Below are 25190 nucleotides of genomic sequence, written 5' to 3' on the forward strand. Positions count from 1 at the left end.
TGAACTCAAACTAACTTATCCTCTGCAGGGAGGATTTTTCAAGGACAAAGGGAATAAAGCATAGCAATTCAAAACAGTATACTACCAATCTCATTTCAACAAGATCGTTTTGTTCAAAAACATAAAACAGAGCGTTTGCGCCAGTATTGCATGTCTGCAAATTATCTTTGCCAGATGATTGTCGGCCGTAAACATTTTGAAGGCAAAGATTCACGACAAAGAGGAGACACTCGAGATTTATTCGTTTGCATCTAGTGATATCAGCTGGAGAAAGATCAGCTCTCAAAATTTAATGCGCGGCACAGTGGAATAATCAAGATTGAAAGAATAACGCTATCAAACTGTAGAAGGACTGAAGCGCAAGCGGTAATGGAATTGTTAATGATAGAGGATTCATTATCTTTTCAGGATTGCATTTTGGTTTTCTACGTAGTCTGTGAGGCTGACAAGACATTTTACTTTGTCCTCCGAACTTTACTCTAGAAAAAGGATTTATAATCTAGAAGCTCATGAAGTTTCATGACAATACTCTTCCCTCAACCATTCCGCCTCTGATGAGTTTGGAAAAATTATAGCTCGAATCATTCATGGCATCTGTAAACCTTCCAAGTCTTCAGGTGTGTTGAGAAACATTCCAGCTGAATTGGAAGCAAAGATATACGAATAATACTTTAGTACTCCACAATTCTCCAAAAAAATACAAAACTCCACGTTACATTTAAATGTAAATATATTAAATTAATAAAATTACATTATTGAGACAACTCTTACTCCTTCATTAAAATAGGGATTTCTCAGATGTTTTTATTCGATTCGGAGGGTGATGAGCATCGCACGTCCAATATCTTCAGGCTTTAACAGAAATTTTCTAGTTCAATGACTTATGAATACATTTTTCATTGACTATGGTTTTGAACCGAGAAAATGGCATTGAGGCGCGATAAATGAAACATCACAAAGATGCTATTAACTCTATTCAAGATTTGATAAAGGGTACATAGCTTGTGATCAGATCTCAGATTGAGAAACAGTGGAGAAAAATGTGATAAACTCTGCCTCCCCGAGATAGCATCTCTCTGTCATTAAAATCCCGTAAAATATCGGTGAAGCATTCTGATTATTATTTATTCTCTGTTTGAGTCCTATTCTTCTGATATTCCCATTGATGCTATTGGATATTAATTCAGATTCAAAATGTCGAAAGGAGGAAGATTAATCAAATCATTAGGTTTTCTTCCACAACAAATCATTGAATGATAAAATCTACTCTCCTAATTTGCTTTATCTAATTAACAAATGACGACCCGTCGTTCACTATTTTCCTCCTTTCGCCGCTCACTCTAGAACAGAAGACAATAATAATTCCTTTTTGAAAAGGACTATATTCATGTATGAATAAATGGATATTCTTAAAAAAATTATATATGCGCAGTAGAATGAGAACTTATGAATTACACTAACAGAAAGAAATTGCTGATAAACTGTTGAATATTGTCAGAAAACTAAAAAAGTAAAAAATGGTAGGGAGGAAGTATATAGCGATTCCCATAATATTAAAATTCAATGAGCTACAAGAAAAGCATTGATTTTTATTGGAGAGGCTGATCATCATTTCTCCAGTAGGCCTATAAATGATAACAAAATGAGAAACCATATAAATGGCGTTGGGTTGGGGACTAGAGATCCCTTAGGTGGATGGATTAAGCTTCCACTTTTCAGTTAGCCACCGCCTACAGGGGAAGGAAAATCTCACTGGAGACAGGATATGAATCCGATGTATGCGTGATATGTCTGACACAGCCACATGAAAATGTTCTGTATTGAAGAAGGATTTACACAACAGTGGTAAAAAGTTGCATTTAGTTCTTGCTAACCCTGGCTGTTTGCTGCTCCAGTCAAGAGCTACCAGCTGAATAGATGACACAAAGTTTTTTTTCGAATAAGTTCAGAGTACCGAACCAAATGAAAGAAAACTTTACTCTTTTATAGCTCCAAAACTTCTTTCACCTTATTCGAATACTTTTCGTTGCGATACTAAATCAAACTGATATAATAATGATAATCATAATCATTATGATTATAAGAGTTAATCTTATATGATAGCTTCTCAATGTATCAAGCGAATGTTGAATATAAAATTCGCTTCTATAAGAAAGCGAAAGAAAAAATAAATATCAGTAAATATGTGATGGAGAGCATAAGATTTTACTCTTAATTTATTGCTAAATCTCAACTGTTGATTTTGGAAACAGTGGAACAGGTTGAGTACAGTTAATTTGTACACAAACCTAAATAGACCTTGTTTCTCAACTATTCTAAAATCAACTCATACTGCTGCGCGTTAGACAAAACACACTTTGTCAAATATCATCAAACTCGAAAAAGTTTTAGATCTTAGTATTTTATAAAAATATGAGGGTATTCTAATCCTGATCTGATATTGATATCATGTACTTTTAAAAGTTAAGAAAAGGACAGTTGAATCACTGACGACTAGGAAGCAAGTGCGCGTGTGAATTCTTTTATGAATCATGCTGTCTCTAAGAAAAATGATGAATTTGTGCTGTATCCAGTGAGCAGGAGACGCGGATCGTTCCCGACCATTCGATTTGCCGTCAACTGCGCCGACCAATCAGCGCCGGTCCCGAAATGACGTCATTCGCTACTAGCTCTACTGAAAACATAAATTTACAACTCACAACAGCCACATATCTTCGCGCCTACCGAATTGACTCGTCAGCCCTAATACACATTACTAACTTTCACACTCTTCTACCATTTTATCAGCCTTCAAAAAACATTATTTTTAGATGCAGTTTTAGGTACATATCTTGTTTTTCCTCAGTCATCAAAATCTGTCTAATCATAAGCACTGAAATAAAATTTCTTTGCTTTTCATATTTTTATGGGTTTGAATACTCAATACTAAATTTGAGTAATGAATTATTCTACAATTTAGTAGCCAAAGTTATGAGGAACTTGAAAAAATCAAAACTGCGCATCCGATTATAATTTCCATTATATAGATGGAATTTCTTATAATTTCATATGCTTATGCAATGAGATGATGATCCAATAGAGTTAGAAGCTCTTTTACTGTAGACTATAAAGTAAGCCTAGTGGTCAGATCCCTTTGAATAATGCTCGCTTCTTTAATTGGGTGGGTGAACGTTCGATTACTGAATTTGTAACGAAAAATATTTCAATCACAAAGTTGCAGCAAGAAACAATAATATTTAGTTACTCACAAAAAATGGTATTCCAGTCTCCTCAATGATGATTAATCATAACAGATATTTTTTATCGAAATTTTGTCTATAAGCTCTATAGAACTCTTGTTTCATTTTTTCGAAAAACAAATCTTTTAAACAAATGATTCATGAATACTTCTTGTAGCGAACAATATGCAACCACAACACTACTAGTTCTTGAAATTTTTCATTCTTCCTCTCAACCTCTTGATGCTTCAAAACAAAATTAGGTCAATCCCACCAATAAAAGTGCAATAAACCACAGTGGTAAAAATCTGGGAATCCAAAAACCCCCACATTACCACTACTACATATTTTGCAAGTGATAAAGTTCTATGAAAGTAAAACATATTGATTCTCTTCTTGAATGAGCGAAGCGAATTCTATGTCTAAAGTCAATCGGCGTTTGTCTGTTTGTTTGTACCGCAGTTAAAGTTCTAGTTATGATACGATTTGGATAAAATTTGGTATTCAAGTACTTTGAAACAAGGCGCAGAAACGTATGTATTTTTAATTTTTTCAATTCATCCCCGTCTCTAGATGACGGCCTTTTATTCGGAAATTTTACCCTAAAAATCAACCTTACTCTTCAATACTTTATTGGATCAAGTTCAAATTGGGCTCATTCTTCTTAGCGCTTCAAAGCGGTCTTATTTCATGCATCACATGTTCAAAATTTTCAGATTTTTGGAATTCGATCAATATCCAATAGTCCTAATCCAAGTTTCAGATTTTTTATCTTTTCAAACGTGCTTCGGAGCTCAAAAAAGTAGAGAACCTTTATTCTTCAGCGCTCCAAGGTGGTCTTATATCATATATTACATATTCAAAATTTAAAAAAATTAGAATTCGATAATTTTTCCCAAATTCCACATTTCAAGTTTCAGATTCTTTTAACTCTTAAACTGCTCGTCCACTACCGTTCCTCGATCCTATTGCATATATCATCATAATCCAAATCCAATTTGTATGTGTGTTTGTGTATGAATAGGCGGGCGTGTGTGAGTAGTGATGTTAGTGAGTGTAGCGAGTTCTACGGTTCTCCGAACTCGCATTCAATCAAGGTCAAAGATAGCAGTTACGTTTAGAAGAGAATCCACGAGCTTGCCTCTGACTGATTATTTCGTAGCATCCTCATTCCTGGATGAAACCTTTTCGATAACAATAGAAAGTTGTTGCCATTTGATGAATCTTTAAATCTAGTTATCAGTTATCAGTGATAAGAGATTTGGAAAGATAATAATGGATGAACACATAGTATGAAAATAGTTTTTTGTGGAATTGAAATCTTGTGAAAATTTTGTGGAAGAAATCGGAATTTATCGAACAGTCATATTTAAAATCCTATTTCATATCGCTCCTTTAAAATCAACAAATTTTCATTGAGAAAGCTCAAATGAAAGTTCGAATGAATTAATGAATGAATCAATCAATCAATCAATGATTCTAATGAACTCCGATGAGTTCCCACTCAACTTTCAACAAATAGGCTTGATATGGATTGGAGGATCATAGTTGAAGCCGAACATAATAATAGCGGTTGAATGTTAGGGTAAGGTGGTAGAATGCTTGTGAAGTAATAATGTTCATGATTTATTCAATAATTGTGTTAGCTGACCGCATGTTCACTGAACTATCTGTGGTATTTTCCACTAACACGTGACATTTTGTCAAGCCCTGCATCAGTTGACATTCCTCTCTAATTCAACAATTTCACCACTCAAGCTTGGTTGGTCACCCTTGTCAGTCTGTTTGCAAATTGAACTGATTCATTCACTCGGCTGAAATCAACGTTTGACATGGTTTCATGTCCTTAGGTCGTGGAGCAAAAGCTTAAAATACCATAATCTATTAAGACTCGTCTTGCCGCCCATTCCAGTGGAAAATGAATATGAATCTTAACGTACACAAAGGGTCGTGAATCATAATTACGATCAAATTTAACAAAAATAGAACAAGATGAAACTAGAAATGACTGGCTTTCTTGACTACAAGACGGAGAATCTTATTCATCTCAAATCCTTCAATTCCAGTTATCTACGTAACTGAGTCTATTCAAAATGAATTCTCATCTTGTTCTGGAAGTTCTCCACTATAAAAAGATTCACGTACCTTGTATTGATTCACGTACTGATAAAGACACATAGATACACGGAGCACATAGATTCTTGGACGTACGGTTTTTGCCAAACTTATGAATTCTACCAGATTAAACGGAACTTGGCAAACACATGAACACATCATCTGTTTGAGGAGTTATGTTTGATCTAATAGAATTTATAAGGACGGCAGAAAATCGTACGTGTATGTAACTGGCTATAGTCTGGTTACTCACACATCGATTTTCGGACGTACGATTTTTGCCGTCCTTATACATTCTATTAGATTAAACATAACTTTCAAAACAGATTATGTGTTCATGTGTATTATGAACATAAATATATATATATTATATGCCAAGTTCCGTCCAATCTAGTAGATTTCATAGAGAGAACAAAAAATAGAACGTCCAATAATGTGTGTGTAAATGGCTTAACTAGACTTGTGCAGTCTATTTAACAAAAACTATTGATGCAGTTGATCAACATCGATGATTCAAAGAATCAATTCCTTTTTTCGCAACTATTGCGAATTCAAGAATCCCTACACTCTTCATCTTTCTTCAATAACAATTCTTCAATTCGGAATGGGGAATAGATTTCGAAGTAGAGATGAGACCAATGCCACTAAAATCGTTGGAAATTAATATTATTGATAATAATATATCTGTCCCTTCCAAAAATATATTTGTTGTAATCAAGAGGCACTGCAAATGTCAATCGATCTCAAAGTAAGGAAAGGTTACTTAAAACTTTTTAACAAAATCAAGAAATGCAAAATCATTTTCTCCTCAATTCCTGGAAATCGAGAAATTCAAATATGTAATAGAGTTGTTGAGATTTTACATACATTTAGAATCATTTTATTTCAAAATGTGCTGATAATTTTATATAATAGTCACAAGAAACGAAAAGTTGAAATACTTGCACTTTTGAGATATCGCATTTACAGATGACACACTTTTCTATGCATAAAGTGCACTATGCACATAACAGTGACAGTCAACAGTGAAAATATAATTCCCATGAGTTCTAATGGTGTTATCCATACTTATTACGGAGGTGAGATATTTTGATTTTCGTAGTTATAAACCACAACCTTCACTAGTAATGTGAACTGGTCAGCCCGAGTTGAAAGCAAAGAAAGGCGACAGAGAAGAGAAAATGCTATGTTGAGTTATCAATTGTAGCATGCATTTAGTAATCCATTTGATAACTGATTAATCATGAATTATTCTATAGTCTGATTTCTACAGTAATATTAGATTATGGAGGAAATTCCTTTTCCATTTCTATTATATTATCCTTGAAATGCAAAATTTCAAAAAACCTTATACATCGACGCGCAATCCAAAAAGGAACATTCCTGTCAAATTTCATAAAAATCTATTGCCGCGTTTCGCCGTAAATGTAGAACATAAATAAAAACAAACAAAAAGAGAAATGCAAAACCATCGACTTGAATCTTAGACCTTACTTTGGTCGGTCAATATATCTCCAAACAGTCGGTCAGTTGATTGTCTTTGATGAGAGGAAATTTGGGTGTTAAAACTTTGGATTGAATCTTGATGAACTTTCAAGTGGCATTGCCACTGTTTGAGACAGAGAAGTGCAAGTTCAGAGGGAAATAGATGACAGTGATAATAGTTGATGGTCATGAATGTAAGGAACCAGCGATTCTGGTATATCACTAGCATGAGCATCATTAGCATAATCTACTGCGCGTTACAGAGCAAAGAGAGAGGCGCCGTGTCAACGAGTTTGGAGTCATTAAATTCGCATCTTGGTTGTCGGCTCACGTTTATCACCACGTTGCATGATTTCATGTACCAACAGCATCCCCTCCTCAACACTCGCCGCGAACCATTGCTCACAGTGCAGCAAACATAGCGATGTATGCGATGCCTTCATCCATCGCACCGTCAAGGGAATATAGGTGCAGTGGGCTCCTCACGGATTGCCACCTTCACTGACAAGCATCTATCACCCTCGCCATCCATACACCACACAATTTCAATCTTCCAAATTGAACGGCATTAGACTTGATGGTTCTCCAGCTCATGTGATAACCACCACAGAAACATGATAACTACCCAATTATACTCCGATTATTGCTCTAGCGAAAGTGAGCAACTGACTACGGCTTTATTATCAGTAGGACTCTCAACAGATTACAATCACATATTTGCTCAAATATCCAGCCAGTGTTTGTACTCGAGATAATGAAACAAATCTATTCCATACAATATAAGAAGCTTTTGAGAAAAGTATGTGTTCCAATAGTCAGTATAAGGTTGATGGTTCCACTTCAGAGATTCTAGGATAACGATTAGGAGAGATGAATACGATTAGGAGAGATGCTAGGTGAAAATGGATAGTTTACCATTTATGGATATGAAGAATTCATCCTCAACCGCATATGATTTTAAATATTACAGTCGTTGTAGCTCTCATGTCGTATAAACATTCTGCGACTTCAGATGACCTAATTCACCAAACTTGAAAATTTTCTTACAATATACCACATGTGTTATTGATAAGCTTTGGACCATAGTCATAATATTTCATTTTATTATCTTGTCCAACTCACCAGCAAACCCTTATTTGAAAATGTCACCATTCATATCTACCGGTATAATGGTTTCAAACTTGTTTCAAACTCACCAGCAAACCCTTATTTGAAAATGTCACCATTCATATCTACCGGTATAATGGTTTCAAACTTGTATTCTTCCCCCTACCACAACAAAACAAACAGATGCTACACAAAAGTTGCTCATTCACTTGATCAATTATCAAAGTACAGTATAAAAAACAAAACAGTCGCTCCAAGAATGCTTCTCTCAAATGCTTAACTTTATTTTATTCTTTTCACAATTTATTTCATTTCTAGAAGTTACAAAATTTCAATTTTTCAATTCAATTCAATTCATTTTATTCAAAAACTTTATACATCGCATAGTATGTAAAAACAAAGTGAAGGCGATACATTAGTTTGTAACATTGAAATGAAAAACAAGTAAAAATAAAATTAATAACTCCATGCTTGGACGATGAGTCCGTGTGCATGGAGGAGTCTTCTGACAATCGATAAGAAAAATAATAACTATACTTTATCGACACTAGATACAATAAAAAATCTAGTAACTACAAACTTGATAAAAAAATAAGGAATTGAAAATTATAAGCAGAAAATATATATAAACGTTCAACTAAGTGACGAACTAAAAAAAATTATTAAATTTTTAATTTTCGGCATTTCAAGGTGCGTACAGACTTTCGCTCTGCTCCGCAACCGAACGTCACTCGAGCAGATCGATTGATGATCGACCGGGGAGCAAGAGTGGATCGACCGGGGAACGCGAGAAGAGCTAACATCTTCCGTAACGTTCATGATCGGAGCGACTGCGGGGCGATGGAGGGACGAGGGCGGTACGAAGGCGGAGCGTGCTCGGTGCGGGTTGGAGACGCGTATATGTGTACGCAGCTTAAGGCTTCATAAAATCGAAATATATATAAAAATTATATATAAATTAAAAATAATTCAAAGAAAGAAATTTCAAATTTCAAAGAAAAAAAAAGATGGAACCTGTGGTTGAAGGCAAAGAAAACTGAACAGATCCAATAGGTAAGGACGGACTATTAGGAACAATATTTCTAGACATAAGGAGACCGCAACAGAGCCTCTGCAGCAGCCGGGCCAATACTGAGAAGCCACCTGCTCACTCCGCGCTTATAGACGGCGATGCTACACCCCTCACTAATTGATAGAATCTCTGGAGGAGCATTACGATAACGCCAATGGGCTAAATGGGAAGAGTTTGATAATTACATTGAGTTTTCGAGTCGAGGGATTTGGATGTTAATATTTAATCTCACTGGTTGGATAGTTATGCTGATTTTCTGTTAATGTGTAATTTTTTTATAAAGATTAAAAGGTTCTTAATGAAGAGCTGTTTAATATTTACAACTGGAAAATCCAGGAACAACAAATGAGTAGGGTATCTATTATTTTTCAAAAGAAGTGTTTTAATGTTAATTATATTTCAAAACCAGCATTATTAATTGATTTATAATTGATTCATAGTTGAAAGGAAATATATTACTCACACAGTGCAGTGATAGATGAAGCATTTCCAACCGGAAGGGCGTTCGAGGAAGTTGTAGACTTGGCCTTGGAATGTGGCTCCGGCTCGCCTGTGCTCTTTGCCCAGGTAGCGGCTCTCCCAGGTGCGCTCCTGCAGTAGAGACCTCGGGTCCAGTCCTGGAACGCCACCACCAAAACACACAAAACCACAATCAATACACATTTCACATTCACCTCAAACCCATGAGTACAAGTGATTTTCTACAAAATACATACATATTAATATATCATTACTTACTCCTGATCAAATTAGCTACTATACTATGTAACGTTATATCTGATGGAATAACGCTTAGCCTCTTGCTTGGCGTCAATCGGTAGAGCATGAGAGTTAGCTTAATCTATAAAATCTGGTCGTGGTTTTCTAGGGTATAATCTCACTAAAATCTTAATAGGCTCAGACAGGAGCTTTCGCAATAATATAATACTGATAATTTATAAATGTATATATATATATATATATATATATATATATATATATATATATATATATATATATATATATATAATTTATATCCTATGGTATTGAGGAATAAAATGAATGGTACACCATGAAAAATTTGATACATATATTAAACAAATAATCTCAAAATTAGATCAAAGAAAAAATATATAGAGCAACAAAATATATAATGAAACAAGAAACGAAATCAAATAAAATATCACGGATCAGTACTATTTTTTAGTTCTATAGCACGAAATTTTACCATGTGCTTTCACTTCATTGATCATATGCATTTATCTGCATGTAGCTTTGACATCAACTTGCTGTTGCTTGTCGATTTGGACAATCCTACTTATATATTAACTTCCCAAATCAGAGCATGATAAATTGACAAATCAATAATTAAATATATATTAATTTCTACAGTTTCCAATAAATCTATATATATCTCAGGGTGCAAGATTCGGCACCTGATGGAAATAGATAGATCAATTTATCTAATGAACCAGAGCTACATTATATTATCACAAATTACATTATAAAATCAATGATCATGTGAACATTTGTATTATTAGCTTAGAATTTGATATTCTTTTAATTGGTGTATCCTTTGATATATAAATTGACTCGTTTCTATTCAATAAAATATTTCTTATACCATTTTTAAGACTTGCGCAAGTATTTTTATTAATTTCTTAATTTTTAAAACCTTTTCGACGAGCTAGCTTTTATTTCTTATTTCATTCGAAGCACTGAGGGCGCCCTATTATTATTTCAACTATTTTTCACTCACGTGCTGGATTTTCTATAAGTTTCTGATGGTGATCCACTCTCTCAGGTTCTTTAACCAGGATGTTTTCCTTCTTCCAGGCCGGCGTCTTCCTTCAATCTTGCCCTCCATTATCAACTGCAGGAATCTGTACTTCTCATTGCGCATCACATGTCCAAAATACTGAAGCTTCTGACTCTTAATACAGTAAAGAGCCTCCACTGTAGTCCCAATTCGTTCCAATACCTCAGAATTCCTCACCCTTTCTGTCCATGAAATACGAAGAATGCGCCGATACAACCACAGTTCAAACGCCTGCAGCTTTGCCTCCAATGCTTTCGTTAATGTCCATCCCTCATGCCCATACAACAACACTGGAATGATGAAGCACTTCAACAAACGAATTCTAGTCTTGAGAGCAAGGTTCCGATTGCATAATACCCCTCTCATTCTGAAAAATGCTGCCCTTTCCTGCTCAATCCTACTCCTTACTTCCTGGTCGAAACTCAATTTCTCATTGACACAACATCCAAGATATTTGAAGCTTTGTACACGTTCCACCAACTTACCAGCAATTCTCACTGTTGCCTCAACACGTTCTCTGCTAACAACCATGAACTTTGTTTTGCGTACATTCATACACAATCCATACTTATTGCTGGTTGTATTCACATGGTTCAACAGCAGTTGGAGATCATCTGCACTTCCAGCCAACAACACTGTGTCATCCGCATACCTGAGATTATTCACAACTTCACCGTTGACAACCACTCACTATTACCGCCCATCAATTGCTACCATTTGATTGGTCCATGCAAATTTGTTATAGTATACATGCACCTACGAACCTCCTACTTCCTTAATACATTAATTTATTTTTATCCTGTGTTTTTAGTACATTTTCTACATGCAATATAATTTTCTAATGATTATAGGTTGTTTCTCACTTTACAACATTTAGCCATGTGCATTTTTGGTTCCTCTAGTTGCATACCATTTAGTTACAATAAATTTCTGCCAAGGTGTCTGGCTAGATTTTACGTTATGTGACTCAATCGATCATTAGGTCGCCGATCAATAGATATTTTACGCCTAACCTCAAATTTTCAATACTTTATATAATATTATATAAGTAGCAAATTATTTCCCTTTCTATTCGGCCATTATAAATTTAGCCATGATACCTGATATTATCTAATCTTTAAAAACGTTATCGCATTTGGCGATATTAGCCTATTATTCCTCTTAGACCTATAAATTTCTTTCAAGTAGGGATTTTATTCACCCATCAGAATTTTGATACGTTACAACTATAATGCAAGACATTTCACATTCACCTCATCTTCTCCAAAACACGTTTCATTCCAGAAAATATATTTCATAAGATTTAATTTAAACTGATCAAGTAGGCTTCAATTACTGATATAAAATTACTGAAAAATTAAGATCAAAACGTATATATGCACGTATTAGACCACAGCCTTCTCTAGATGGATGCTATTCATAGGAACAATGGCAACGTTATATCAGGAGGTTTATTCAACGGGTCAGCTCGAATGGAATAATATGGAACGCGAGTGAGAAGTTAAAGATAATAATTAAACTGAGTTATATATTATAACTCAAAAAAAATTGATCATTGAAAGCAATGTACCTAGAATACAATGTATTCTAGTTACCTTGATTGAAAGTATTCACAAGTGAAGAGATGTAACAACCATTGTTTGCTAACACTTTTAACAGTTGAATATTTTCAGTAAACTCGTTCATTTAATTTTTAACTGATTCATCATTATTTTCAAATACTTTAATGTGAATATCTCAGTATAGTTTCCAAGAAGTTGTGTAAAAAGTTTATTGACCGCATCTCTAAATATATACTCATGAATCATTTTTCAGAAATTTGGATACGTGACTATGTGAGTGCTCTGCCGCATTGACCAGTCATTTATCCGTAATGGAAATCGATTAGGATGATTGTAATTCACCAAATACAATCAAATAAAACTCGTGATCAAAAATCAATCAGGTACATTCTATATATTCTTGAATAGAGGAAACAACTCAATGAGTTTCGTTCCTACAAATGAGAAGTTTTTGATACTGAAAAGTGTACTGAATTATTGTGTTATCAGTCTCGCAATTTCTTCTCCTTTCATCAATGCATTGTTACTGAATCCTGAACGTAATTATGTTCATATTGATTTTTTATATTGATTAAAAAATTGAATCGATTTGAATAGAAATTTCTAAAAATAGGAAAAAATAAAAATAAAAATAAAAATTGAATCAATTTCAATTGATATTCATTTTATATTGATACAGGCAATTCAATTATAATTGATAAATTCAAACATTATTACTTTCCTTGCCCTATTACCATAGGTAAGGAAAGTATAGCTTTCCGAAAAAATACAAAGTACCCCAATTTCTAAATTGCTATACGTTTCAAGGTCCCCTGAGTCCAAAAAAGTGGTTTTTGGGTAGTGGTCTGTATGTGTGTGTATGATTGTATGTGTGTCTGTGTACACGATATCTCATTTCCCAATTAACGGAATGACTTGAAATTTGGAACTTAAGGTCCTTACTTTATAAGGATCCGACACGAACAATTTCGATCAAATGCAATTCAAGATGGCGGCTAAAATGGCGAAAATGTTGTAAAAACAGGGTTTTTTGCGATTTTCTCGAAAACGGCTTCAACGATTTTGATCAAATTCACACCTAAAATAGTCATTGATAAGCTCTATCAACTGCCACAAGTCTCATATCTGTCAAGATTTCAGGAGCTCCACCCCGTCTATGCAAAGTTTGATTTTAGATTCCCAATTATCAGGCTTTAGATACAATTGAAACAAAAAGTTCCAAGCGGAAAAGATTGAGCATAAAAATCTCTACAATTAATGTCCAGTAACATTTTCACCTAAAATTGAAAATAAGCTCGAAATTCGAGAAAATGTAATTATTTCAATTGCAAACTGTTGGCAACTGTTGATTCTATTAAATCATTCACTATGAAGAGATAGCAGATATCGTGTGTCTCCAGCGTTATTGTCCTGTCACCAGCTGGCTCAGATCTTTGAATAGTAGACTCTTATGCCCGGGGCGGAAAATATCAATCAAGTTTATTTTGTGATGATTATGAGATCAGCTCAAAGACATATCAATTATATGTATTAAAAAAATAAAACATTTCACGGGAAAATTTTCTACTTTATGAATGTCAAATATTTTCATTTTAAAGTTCAAGATTGATTATAATTTTTTAACCCCAGCTATTCATTCGGAGTATGTTTATTTAGTACCTATATATTCTGCATCTCTATTATTCTGTAATTGTTCTTCCATTCTCTCATTTCTAAATAGAGATGATTTCTGAAATGGATACTTTTCTATTAAAATTCAATAATCCTGGTCTCTGTAATCGAAATTGTGTGATGGATATCACATATATTATAATATTTATTAGTAGAAATCAAAATCTCTAGCGTCAGGTGATCAATTTTCATAACGGCAAGGAAAGTTGTGTGCGCCACACCAGATTTTTAAGAATTTTATTGAAAACCCCTATTGGAAAAATGCTCGAGCTTGCAGATGTAACTTTTAAATTTAGAAAATTGTAACTTTTGATTGTGTAATTTTGTATAACCTATACTACAGTAACAATATTACCCACAGTATGGCCATTGACTGTCACGCTTCTGATTGGTTAGCTCGGTCACATGGTACAAATCCGCCATTAAGATTCCAAACAAACTTAGTCCAATCTTATAGCATTAGACATTTGGAACTTATCACTTATTTTACCGATTGTAAACATATTATGAGCTTAAGATGAGTTTGATGTATCATTTTCATAGAGAAATTGATTATACTATAATATAGACAAAAAAGATAACTTTGAAAACACTAATAAAGCTTAAAACATTAATTTTCCTTCTCTCAGACTCCTCACGGACCACTTCTAGAGCTTTCGCGGACAACGTATTGGGAGCCAGTGAACTATATAAATATTATGTAGAAAGATAAATTTCAATTTTGTGTATTTCCTCATCCCATTTATTGGATCGAACTTCAAATAATCCAGTTTCAAAATATTTTTGGTGGTTCAATTGAAAATAAAATTTTATGAAATATTTAACCATGATGAAGTGCTGATTAAAGACGTCTTGACTTCTCTGATTGATTCTCTTCAGTACTGACTACTGAGTACCCTACCCATAACATGTTGGTGCAATAGCTATTGATATGATTTTCGAGTTGCATTACCACGAGCAAGATTAGAAATATCACTAAATATAAACAATAATGGTTACATGTGTCATTTTTCAATTTCTTACATGTTTATTAAATTCATCAAGTAGTACTATAGTTGGAATAATGGGCTCTTCCAGAGTTTATGTTGAGCTTTACAATATTTTCGCCACACTGCACAGAAAGCAGCTGTTTTCCAGTCCCTATGTAGATCTGAAAGACCTTGTTTGCAGACGACTCTCGTCTGGGTTTCTTTCCGGCCTAGATCGGAAAACGTACTCTTTCTAGCCGCTAACATGGAAGTCCGAAGTTAATAAGTCATCCGCTAGATCGGTCGAGTGTCCACTTCCTTCATTAAAGTCGCCATGATTTCAGTTCGAGTTTTGAATCAAACTAATTCAGCATTTGCTTCGCAACCATTTTTATTCAATTATTTATTGTTGATTAGTGCATTCCAAATTTTCAAAAATGCTTGGAGATGACGACGCCCATGATATTCCAATTGAATTTTAAAAGAATCTGTAATCCTGACTGCAAATCTTCCACCACTAAAATCAAGAGATAGGTACGATAACAAGTATGCTTTATTTATTTTGTCAGCAATACCTGTAGTGTGGCAAAAAATATTGTTCGCACCACAGGCAAAAATGTTTTTCCGGCTCTCAATCTTTTCTAGTCCTTGGCCTACGGCCTCAGACTTGAAAATCGATTTTGAGCCGGAAAAATCTCATTTTCTGCTCTAGGTGCAAAATATACTATTTCGTCAGACTTATTGGCTGAATAAAACAAACTAAATCTTATGGAATCTTTTGTCATGAGAATTCATTCCATCATGCTTCTAGAAATAGATATGAGAACTTTATTATTATTTGTCAATGGAACAAAATTTATTACAATATCATGACACATTTTAAAAGTTGTAGGGTATTTTTTTGGAAATTCAGCTTTCAGTTTACGTTACCTACCTTTCATTTTTACTCGCTTTTATCTACAATTTACTATTTCAAGTTCCAAAACTATATTGGGAATATAGAAAAAAACATGATAGAAATTATATGGAAGTTAATAATCACGAAAATATATTTAAATAAGTAGAAGCAAGTGATTTTACTTATAATCCCATATAAGCTCCATTGTCAAATTCAAATATATGGAATCTTCATGGCAGCAGCAGGAAAAAAAAAGTCAATGGCCATACTGTGGGTAATATAGTTACTGTAACCTATACTATAATCTTCTATATATATAAAAGCGAAATGGCACTCACTCACTGACTGACTGACTGACTCACTCACTCACTCACTCACTCACTCGCAGAACTAAAAATCTACTTGACCAAAAAGGTTCAAATTTGGTAGGTATGTTCAGTTGACCCGTTAGAGGCGCACTAAGAAATCTTGGCGATATTTTAACTCTAAGGGTGGTTTTTAAGGGTTTAAAGTTCTTTTAGCATGTATATTCTTCTTATTACAATATCTTAAAATTATAATATTGAAATGTCCATACCATATGTTAATATGGAATTATAATCTAGAGAGAGTACCTCTTCGAAACAGTTGTTCTGGTAACTAAATTAAAAATTTTGTCAGGTTGGCATTAAGTTGAGTTGACATTGTTAGGTTGGCACCAAGTTGAAGATTGAAATGCATTTATCCAGTACCTCCTAAATACCAATTTATCCAGTTAGCCAAAATTAGCGTTTTCTCAGCTTTTCTGTGTTTCCTCACCTTTTTCAATAATTTATGGAAATATATTTAATCAAATTCAGTACACTAAACCTGTGAAGCAAGGTGGAAGAATTTTGTTCGCCAAAGATACGCCGATATAGTAACAGGTGTTTTTCGAGATCAAATTGATATAATACGTTCAAATTCGGTACAGAGGCTCCGCTGAGGTCTACATGCAGGCGAGCGAAGCGAGCCCGCTGATCTTATTTTTGGACAATCCAGTCGGGGGTCCAGAATTCGGTACAGAGGATCCGCTGAGGTCTACATGCATGCGAGCGAAGCGAGCCCGCTGATCTCATTATTGGACGATCCAGTCGGGGGTCCAGCTAGACGGATATGGCGAGCGAAGCGAGCCTTACGGCTAGTGTGATGTATATTCAACTAAGATCTATGTTTTCAATTTGTTAACGTTGCCTATATGTAATTGATTTTGATTTCTACTAATAAATATTATGTGTGATATCCATCACACAATTTTGAATACAGAGACCAGGATTATTGAATTTTAATAGAAAAGTATCCATTTCAGAAATCATCTCTATTTAGAAATGAGAGAATGGAAAAACAATTACAGAATAATAGAGATGCAGAATATATAGGCACTAAATAATATACTCAGAATGAATAGCTGGGGTTAGAAAATTATAATCAATGAAAATATTTGTCATTCATAAAGTGGAAAATTTTCCCGTGAAATTTTTCATTTTTTTAATACTTATAATTGATATGTCTTTGAGCTGATTTCATAATCATCACAAAATAAACTTGATTGATATTTTTTGCCACACTGCACAGAAAGCAGCTGTTTTCCAGTCCCTACGAAGATCTGAAAGACATTGTTTGCAGACGTCTCTCGCTAACATGGCTTGCAGCCGCTAACATGGAACTAAGAAAGGTGATCATAAAACAGCTGATCAAAAAACTTTTCATTATTTGTGTTCATTATTCAATAATTAAAACATTTATAATAATATCATCTTATTGTCATTTGGAAGAATATAAAAATATAAACTCAACCTCCCACATAATTGAACATCATCTTTTAGGATATTTAGACAAATCAGAATAAAAAATAAAAATACTTGGACAATTTCCTGATATTCAGATTATCTCAGATTTGCTAGAGCTATCACCTTCCACTTCTGCTTTCGGAAGTGCTTAGTAAACAACTATTCTCATATATATATATATATATATATATATATATATATATATATATATATATTGTTTATTTTTGTGTGTGGCGAAAAATAGCGTTCGCACCACAGGCAAAAATGTTTTTTCGCCACACTGCACAGAAAGCAGCTGTTTTCCAGTCCCTACATAGATCTGAAAGACCTTGTTTGCAGACGACGTCGAAAAGGGTTTCTTTTCCGGTCTAGGCCAGAAAGTTGTCTCTTTCCAGCCACTCATGGAAGTAGTTAATAAGTCATCCGCTAGATCGGGCGAGTGTCCACTTTCATCATCAGCTGAAGTCGCCATGATTTCAGTTCCAGTTTTGAATCAAACTAATTCAATTCGCAACCTGTTTTATTCAATTATTTATTGTTGATTAGTGCATTCCGAATTTTCAAAAATGCTTGAAGATGACTGTGGTATTCCAAGTGAAATCTCAAAAGAATCTGAAATCCTGACTGCAAATCTTCTACCACTAAAATCAAGAGATAGGTATGATAGCTTAACGAGTATTCTTTATTTTGTATTCTTTATTTATTTTGTCAGCAATACCTGTAGTGTGGCAAAAAATATCGTTCGCACCACGGGCAAAAATGTTTTACCAGCTCTCAATCTTTTCTAGTCCTAGGCCTATGGCCTCGGACTTGAAAACCGATTTCGAGCTGGAAAAATCTCATTTTCTGCTCTAGGTGCGAAATATACTATTTCGCCCCATTTGGATGTAATAAGCTGGTTTTCGTGCATCATACGGAGGCCGAAAGTGATTGTTTTCTGACCAGGCCGGTAAAATTTTTATGGCCCTATGGCTGTAAAATAACCTTGAAGTCAGCTGATTCTGATTTGATGTGAACGTACAAAATAGTTTATGAAACGGAATCAGTTTATGCTTCTAGAATTGAATAAAGTATTTTGCAATAAGATACTATCATTCTATTTGGATAAATGAAATACAAATAAGATATTATAAACTATTCAAATTCAATTTTCAGAGTATAATAGAATCCGACCTCTAACCTCATAGTACTGCGTTTGCCACGAAGCCTGGTGGCTAATTTTGGAACTACTTGGGCAATTCCATTGGTGCTGAACGTTTTTACAGATAGTTTATTATGAAACTGAATTAGTTTATGCTTCTAGAATTGAATAAAATATCCTGCAATTAGATACTATCATTTTATTTGGATGAATGAAATACAAATTAGATATTATAAACTATTCAGATTCCATTTTCAGAGTAGGATAGGACTTCTAACCTCAACTTCCGCAGTCAACGATAACAAGCATTGTTGACATCCAGATTGTCCAAATTTCAAGTGTGCTAAGCACTGTTTTTCAGTCCCTACGTAGATCTGAAAGACATTGTTTGCAGACGACTCTCGCTAACATGGCTTGCAGCCGCTAACATGGAACTAAGAAAGGTGATCATAAAGCAGCTGATCAGAAAACTTTCCATTTTGGGTTCAGCATTCAAGAATCAAAACATTCATAATAATATCATCTTATTGCCATTTGAAAGAATAAACTAAACCTCCCACATTAAAACATAATTGAACATAATCTTTTAAGTTATTGAGACAAATTGAAATCCACCCAAACCCGGCTTAAGTACTGCGTTTACCACTAGACCTGGTGGATAATTTTCGAACTACTTAAAACTATTAAAAACAACCTATTTTTTCGGACATGTTATTCATTATCAAAATTTGGGAACAGAATAGTTTTGAGCCATGCCTGTTGTTCTTTCCCCATCATATTTATATGATTAGTAATTGCATCCACTGAAAATGAAAAAAAATAAAGATACTTGCACAATTTCCTGATATTCAGATTACCATACCTAAGATTTGCAAGAGCTATGACCTTTCAGTTTGGTGCCTAATAAACAATTATTCTCATATATATATATATATAACAGCTCAAAAAACTTAACGGTCAATATCGCCATAGAAAACAAGGCCATCGGTATAGAAATCAAGGCCACTCATATATATATATATATTGTTTGTTTTTTTTGTGTCACGAAAAATAGCATTCGCACCACTGGCAAAAATGTGTTTCCGGCTCTCAATCTTTTCAGTTTGAAAACAGATTTCGAGCCGGAAGAGTCTCATTTTCGGCCCTAGGTGCGAAATATACTATTTCATCCTCGAAAGAGTTCCAGTAGCAAGGTTTTAAAAAACATATTGGCAATACTGCTTTATTCCAATTGCTACATGAAAATGTTTTCTGAATTCTACTTTGAAGGAATAAGAGTACTTGATACTTTTCTTTTGGAATAGTAAGGCAGAACATACAAGTAAGGGAAATCAATAGTTTCATCCGAAGCCAATAAAATGAACGGAAAACAGAGATATTTTTAAAAGTCGAATGTTGTGTTGAGAAACAATCAGGTTCACTGAGCGGCCTATTCAAAAACAATACAACAATCTATTTTTGACCATTATATTTCTGAATTTATAGGACTATGCAAGGCTAGACATCAATTTGCGTGTCCAGATCTAAATAGGCTGGGGACCTATTATGGACTAGCTTTGAATGAATTATTGATTGAACTCATTATTCGAAGCCCTTTTTCCTCTATCATTCTACTGCATCAAATTAATGCTTTGAGATTCAAATGGTTAGACCATTTTCTCGTATTAATGAATTAGTTGAACGTGGAAATTACAACTGTATTAATTCCTATGTTACTGATTAAATTGAAGTTCCCAATGAGACCTAAGAAGACCGTTCGTAGATACCAACACTGAAGCTACTTCAATATCGCCATGAAGTAATTATGATTAAAAACCCAAATAACAATCATGATTTGAGAGAAATCTATAAGAAATTATAGTTTTAGAAGAAAGATAAACTGATGTGGACAGGTTGACATGATTAAGAGTGGTAATACAGTTCATAAGTGGTAGTGGTTAAGAAAGACAGCCCTATTCTGTGGTAGTACATCGATAGCATGGAACAATCGTGATACAGAAATCAAGAACCATGCCTATCATTTTGGTATCTTGTAATCTTCACCAGCTTCCACGATCTATTCAACTGCAAGATTGTAACTTGTTTTCAAGAATCTTATATTGATTGCATTATTGGATTAAATCAATGCAGATGATAGTCACTACTTATTCCTTTTACAAATTATTTTGCTCAACAAATTTTAATTTCGAATACTTCTGCTCTATGAGCCTATAAAACAACATTCCTCAAAGTGGTTTAAAAAATCAATTCATTCACCCATTCAGAGTATTTCAAATGACCGTCAAAGGAACACAGAATATGATAAGCATTCCTAACTCGAAAAAGTTGTTAAGCAGGAAGCAAAACAACATAAATAGATTTATTGCTTTTTATGTTTATCTGAATATCTATGTTCATACTTGATTCTTAACAATTGAAAGGAGTCATATGAAACTGTGTGAATCTGTTGCATGAGTGGATAAATGGTTGTAGTGTGAAGGAAAAGTAACAGAGTGAGAGGGTAGGTGAGAGTGAAAGCCCAGATGACCCAGGTTTACGACCAGTAAACGCTACTCCAAAGGCCCGACGACTAATGGGCCATGGGCCATGGGCAATGGGTGATGGGCATGCATTTGTGCTGCTTTAATTGCGCTGCTTGCCCGAGCGTTGATGTATTAGTTCCATATCCGCGGTTATAAATAATTGATCGCTGATGTCCACCTGGATGTGAGATAGCAGATGTTCGCAACACGGTTTCGGATAGAATGAGCTGTGTTCCATTTGCCAACAAATGAATTGTACTTCAGCTCCAATCTCAAGGGCGTTTCTCATTGTTGTCCAATTTCTACTTTCATCCCTCCATGAATGGACGATGATGATGGTGATGGTGATGTTGATGATTGTGATGACTGTGCTGATGACGTTCAACTATATCTCTCTATGAATTGCAAATCAGATAGATACAAGGAAGGAATATGATATGAGCAGCTTCTGCCATGTAAGGGTCATCTGTGTAACAGCTACAGCTAGGAGTGAATGTATTCAAATGTCACTTGCAGTTAATATGGCACAATTTCCATTCTATTTGCAAATGGAATTCAGGTACATCAAAATTCAATATTGTTAAGTGAAGTTAAATGAAGTGGAAATGATTCTGCTAGTCAACCAATGAAAACTGCAAAGCAGTTTTATTCTATGGAAATCCAATAACACTCAAACAAAATCAATCTTACATTCTGCCGGTTTCTGCCTATTTAAAGGAGTATGGTTTTTGAATTTTTCCAGAATGTAGTTTGAACTCAGAATCATTCTCAATAGAATAAATGAATACTAGAAGTGCTTTTGGTAGAAGTACTAGAAGTTTATTGTTATAAGCTTGAAGCATTTACATTGTCTGTTATGAAGAAATGTGAAAATCCAAAAAATATGTATTCTCAATAACATATGGGGAAGTACTGAGAAGTTTTTCTTTGAAAATCAAATTTTCAATAAATCACAAAACCTTTCTCATTGATTGCCGATTCAGTCTATTCTCTCAATAGATTTCAAAGTCGAGTATATTGAATGGATTGGATTGTTTTTGACAATCTATTTGCTTACGTCAATGTTTGAACAGTGCGTATAAGATAGTGTGTAACGCACAAGTGAAAACTCCTAAAGCGATTGCCACAGTTTCCATTTAAAGTGATTAAAAGCGTATTTCCTCTGGTAGCGTCAAACAAAGCAGAAACAGAGAGAGAGAGAGAAAAAAGAGAGAGACAGAGAGAGAGAGAGAGTGAGAGGAGTTTGAGAAAGAGCGATGGGAAAAGAAGCAAAGAAGGAGGAAAAAAGTAGTTGATAAAAGAGGAAGAAAAAATGAGAATTATAGAGGCGACGAAGTGGAGGGTGGTAGAGAAAGAAGGGGAAAGAAAGAAAATATTGAATCGTTCTTGTAAGTGGATTAACATAAGTTGCCCACAGCAAACACACAACGAATGTCGTGAAACCCCTTTCGTTCACGACCTAGCAGAGCAGCCTTCGAACCTTTTCGAATAATCACTTGAATATGAATTGCCTTATCAAATGGCAAGTTTATATCGGAATATACAAATCGGTGGCAAAATCGGGTTGGCTGGGCCCAACGTTGGTTGCAGCATTTGCGAGCTTGGTCACGCATGCAAGTCGGTGCCGGGCTGCCGGCTTATACCATTTCACAGTCACAGACTGCTTGCTGCTTCTGCTATAGCTGGTGCTGCCTACAACAGATGTAGCCCTAGTCGACGCATAATCATGCAATTCGCCAATATTGATCCGGCAACAATGAATTTGTGTCCTTTTAGGGAAAGGCCAATACGAATAATCAGCTGGAAATGGAATAAATAATGAGTTGTATATGGCTATATTGATAGGCTTCTGAATCTAGAGCATTAAATTTTCCATTGCGGAAAATAGAATATTCCATGTATAAGGAGAGTAAAGGATTTTAAATAAAGAGCATCGAATTTTTTACGATAGGAAACTGAATAGTTTGTGTATATGATAAGAAGAACAGCTAACTCTCTGACTTCATCTATAATATAATAAAGGGAAGAATTACCTTATACACGTACGTTAATGAAAATTCACGAATCATAGACTTATTATAACGTCTGAACTACTGGAGTGATTAACTTGAAATTTTGCGTATAAATTCTTAGTTTATCGAGGATGGTTATAGGCCTATTTCAAATTATTCAATTGTTCAAGTTTTTAATTAGACCCTTGCGGAGCACCAAATTCTTCTTTGTGGAGAGTTTATGATGTATACGAGGGAGTGAAGAGAACAAGTCAGTGGATCAGAAAATCTAGAATAATTCTGTATTAATTTCAATATCACTATGATAAATAACAAATATTAAAAAAGAATATAGAAATTACTAGTACCCTGTTTATTCTTTTTCATATGAACAGAGATGTATTCATGTGTTTATATAAAATACAATTCAATATGAACCAATTGAATTACCTATCTCTAAAATACTTTATTAGAAAAGAATGTTGATTACATTGAAACTCAGATGGATTAAAAAAACTGAATAATCTATATAAATAGAAATCGAGTCTCAAATTTGACAATCAATAACTTTTTTATGTGAGCACCGAATTTGATGATTTTTTTAGTTGTGTTCGTTATATTCAGGAACAGGTTTATGGTCTATCAAATTTATAATCCGACTTCAGGACTTTTTCCTACGGTCCTTCAAAGTTCAGATGTGATCCTTTTGGGAGAAGATTTGTGAGCTGGCCACACACAGAAATAAAAATCTTGTGTGGTACACTCACACAACTTTCCTTGCTCATTGATCTATAAGTCTTATTAACAAGGATAATTTAGGGAATAACATTATGCCGATTGGCGACTAAATGATTAAAACTAAGATTATACTATTGTTATTGTGTTCAGAGTACATTTTCCTTTGTTTGAATTATGAAATTTGAGGATTTTTTAAAAGTTGTCAAAACAGCCATTCTACAAATAAAATATCGACATGTGTTCTTTTGAATAAACTGCTCTACCTACCTACCTCACGCACGAGAAGGAGGTTACAAAGTAAATATTTCTCAAGGATGGGGTGGACCCCCTGTTAATTTCTCAGTCATTTTTCAGAAAATCGTGATAAGAGCTTAACAAAATTCATTCTTCTCAGGAATATTACGGAGCTCCTGCAATTTTCCCAGAAATGAGACTCATGTCAGTTGATAGGGCTTATAAAATAAGAGCTATCTAGGGTATAAATTTGAAGAAAATCGTTAGAGCCGTTTTCGAGAAATCGTGAAAAACATGGTTTTTTAGCCATTATCCGCCATTTTGAATTGAACTTCATTGAATTTCTTATATATGTATGTGTATGTATGTATGTGTGTGTGTGTGTGTGTGTGTGTGTGTGTGTGTGGTGTGTGTGGTGTGTGTGTGTGTGTGTGTGTGGTGTGTGTGTGTGTGTGGTGTGTGTGTGTGTGTGTGTGTGTGTGGTGTGTGTGTGTGTATGAGTGTATGTGCGTCTGTGTAAACGATATCTCATCTTCCAATGAACGGAATGACTTGGAATTTGGAACTTAAGGTCCAGTTTGCAATTGAATAATCACATTTTCTCAAATTTTAAGCTTAATTTCAATTGTAGGTGAAAATGTTACTGAACATGAATTGTAGAGATTTTCATGCTCAAATTTTTATAGTGTCAACACTATAAGGATCCGACACGAACAATTTCCATCAAATGCAATTCAAGATGGCGGCTAAAATGGCGAAAATATTGTCAAAAACAGGGTGTGTGTGTGTGTGTGTGTGGTGTGTGTGTGTGTGGTGTGTGTGTGTGTGTGTGTGTGTGTGTGTGTGTGTGTGTGTGTGTGTG

At 34.5% G+C, this 25190-nt stretch overlaps 1 protein-coding gene across 1 annotated transcript in view; it reads right to left on the reverse strand.

Annotated features, from left to right (window-relative positions):
* Positions 1 to 820: 820 nt before the first annotated feature.
* Positions 821 to 25190, reverse strand: part of LOC120350374 (potassium voltage-gated channel subfamily KQT member 1-like) — a 97413-nt gene continuing 73043 nt past the window's right edge. Inside the window, exons 5-6 of the mRNA XM_039423467.1 lie at positions 9461 to 9629; positions 821 to 1340 (exon numbers count right to left, since the gene is read on the reverse strand). Coding sequence (XP_039279401.1) covers positions 1286 to 1340; positions 9461 to 9629 — 224 coding nt within the window. The 3' untranslated portion in view covers positions 821 to 1285. The remainder of the gene's footprint in view (positions 1341 to 9460; positions 9630 to 25190) is intronic.

Source organism: Nilaparvata lugens, chromosome 3, assembly GCF_014356525.2.
Source record: "Nilaparvata lugens isolate BPH chromosome 3, ASM1435652v1, whole genome shotgun sequence".
Classification (NCBI taxonomy): Eukaryota; Metazoa; Arthropoda; class Insecta; order Hemiptera; family Delphacidae; genus Nilaparvata; species Nilaparvata lugens.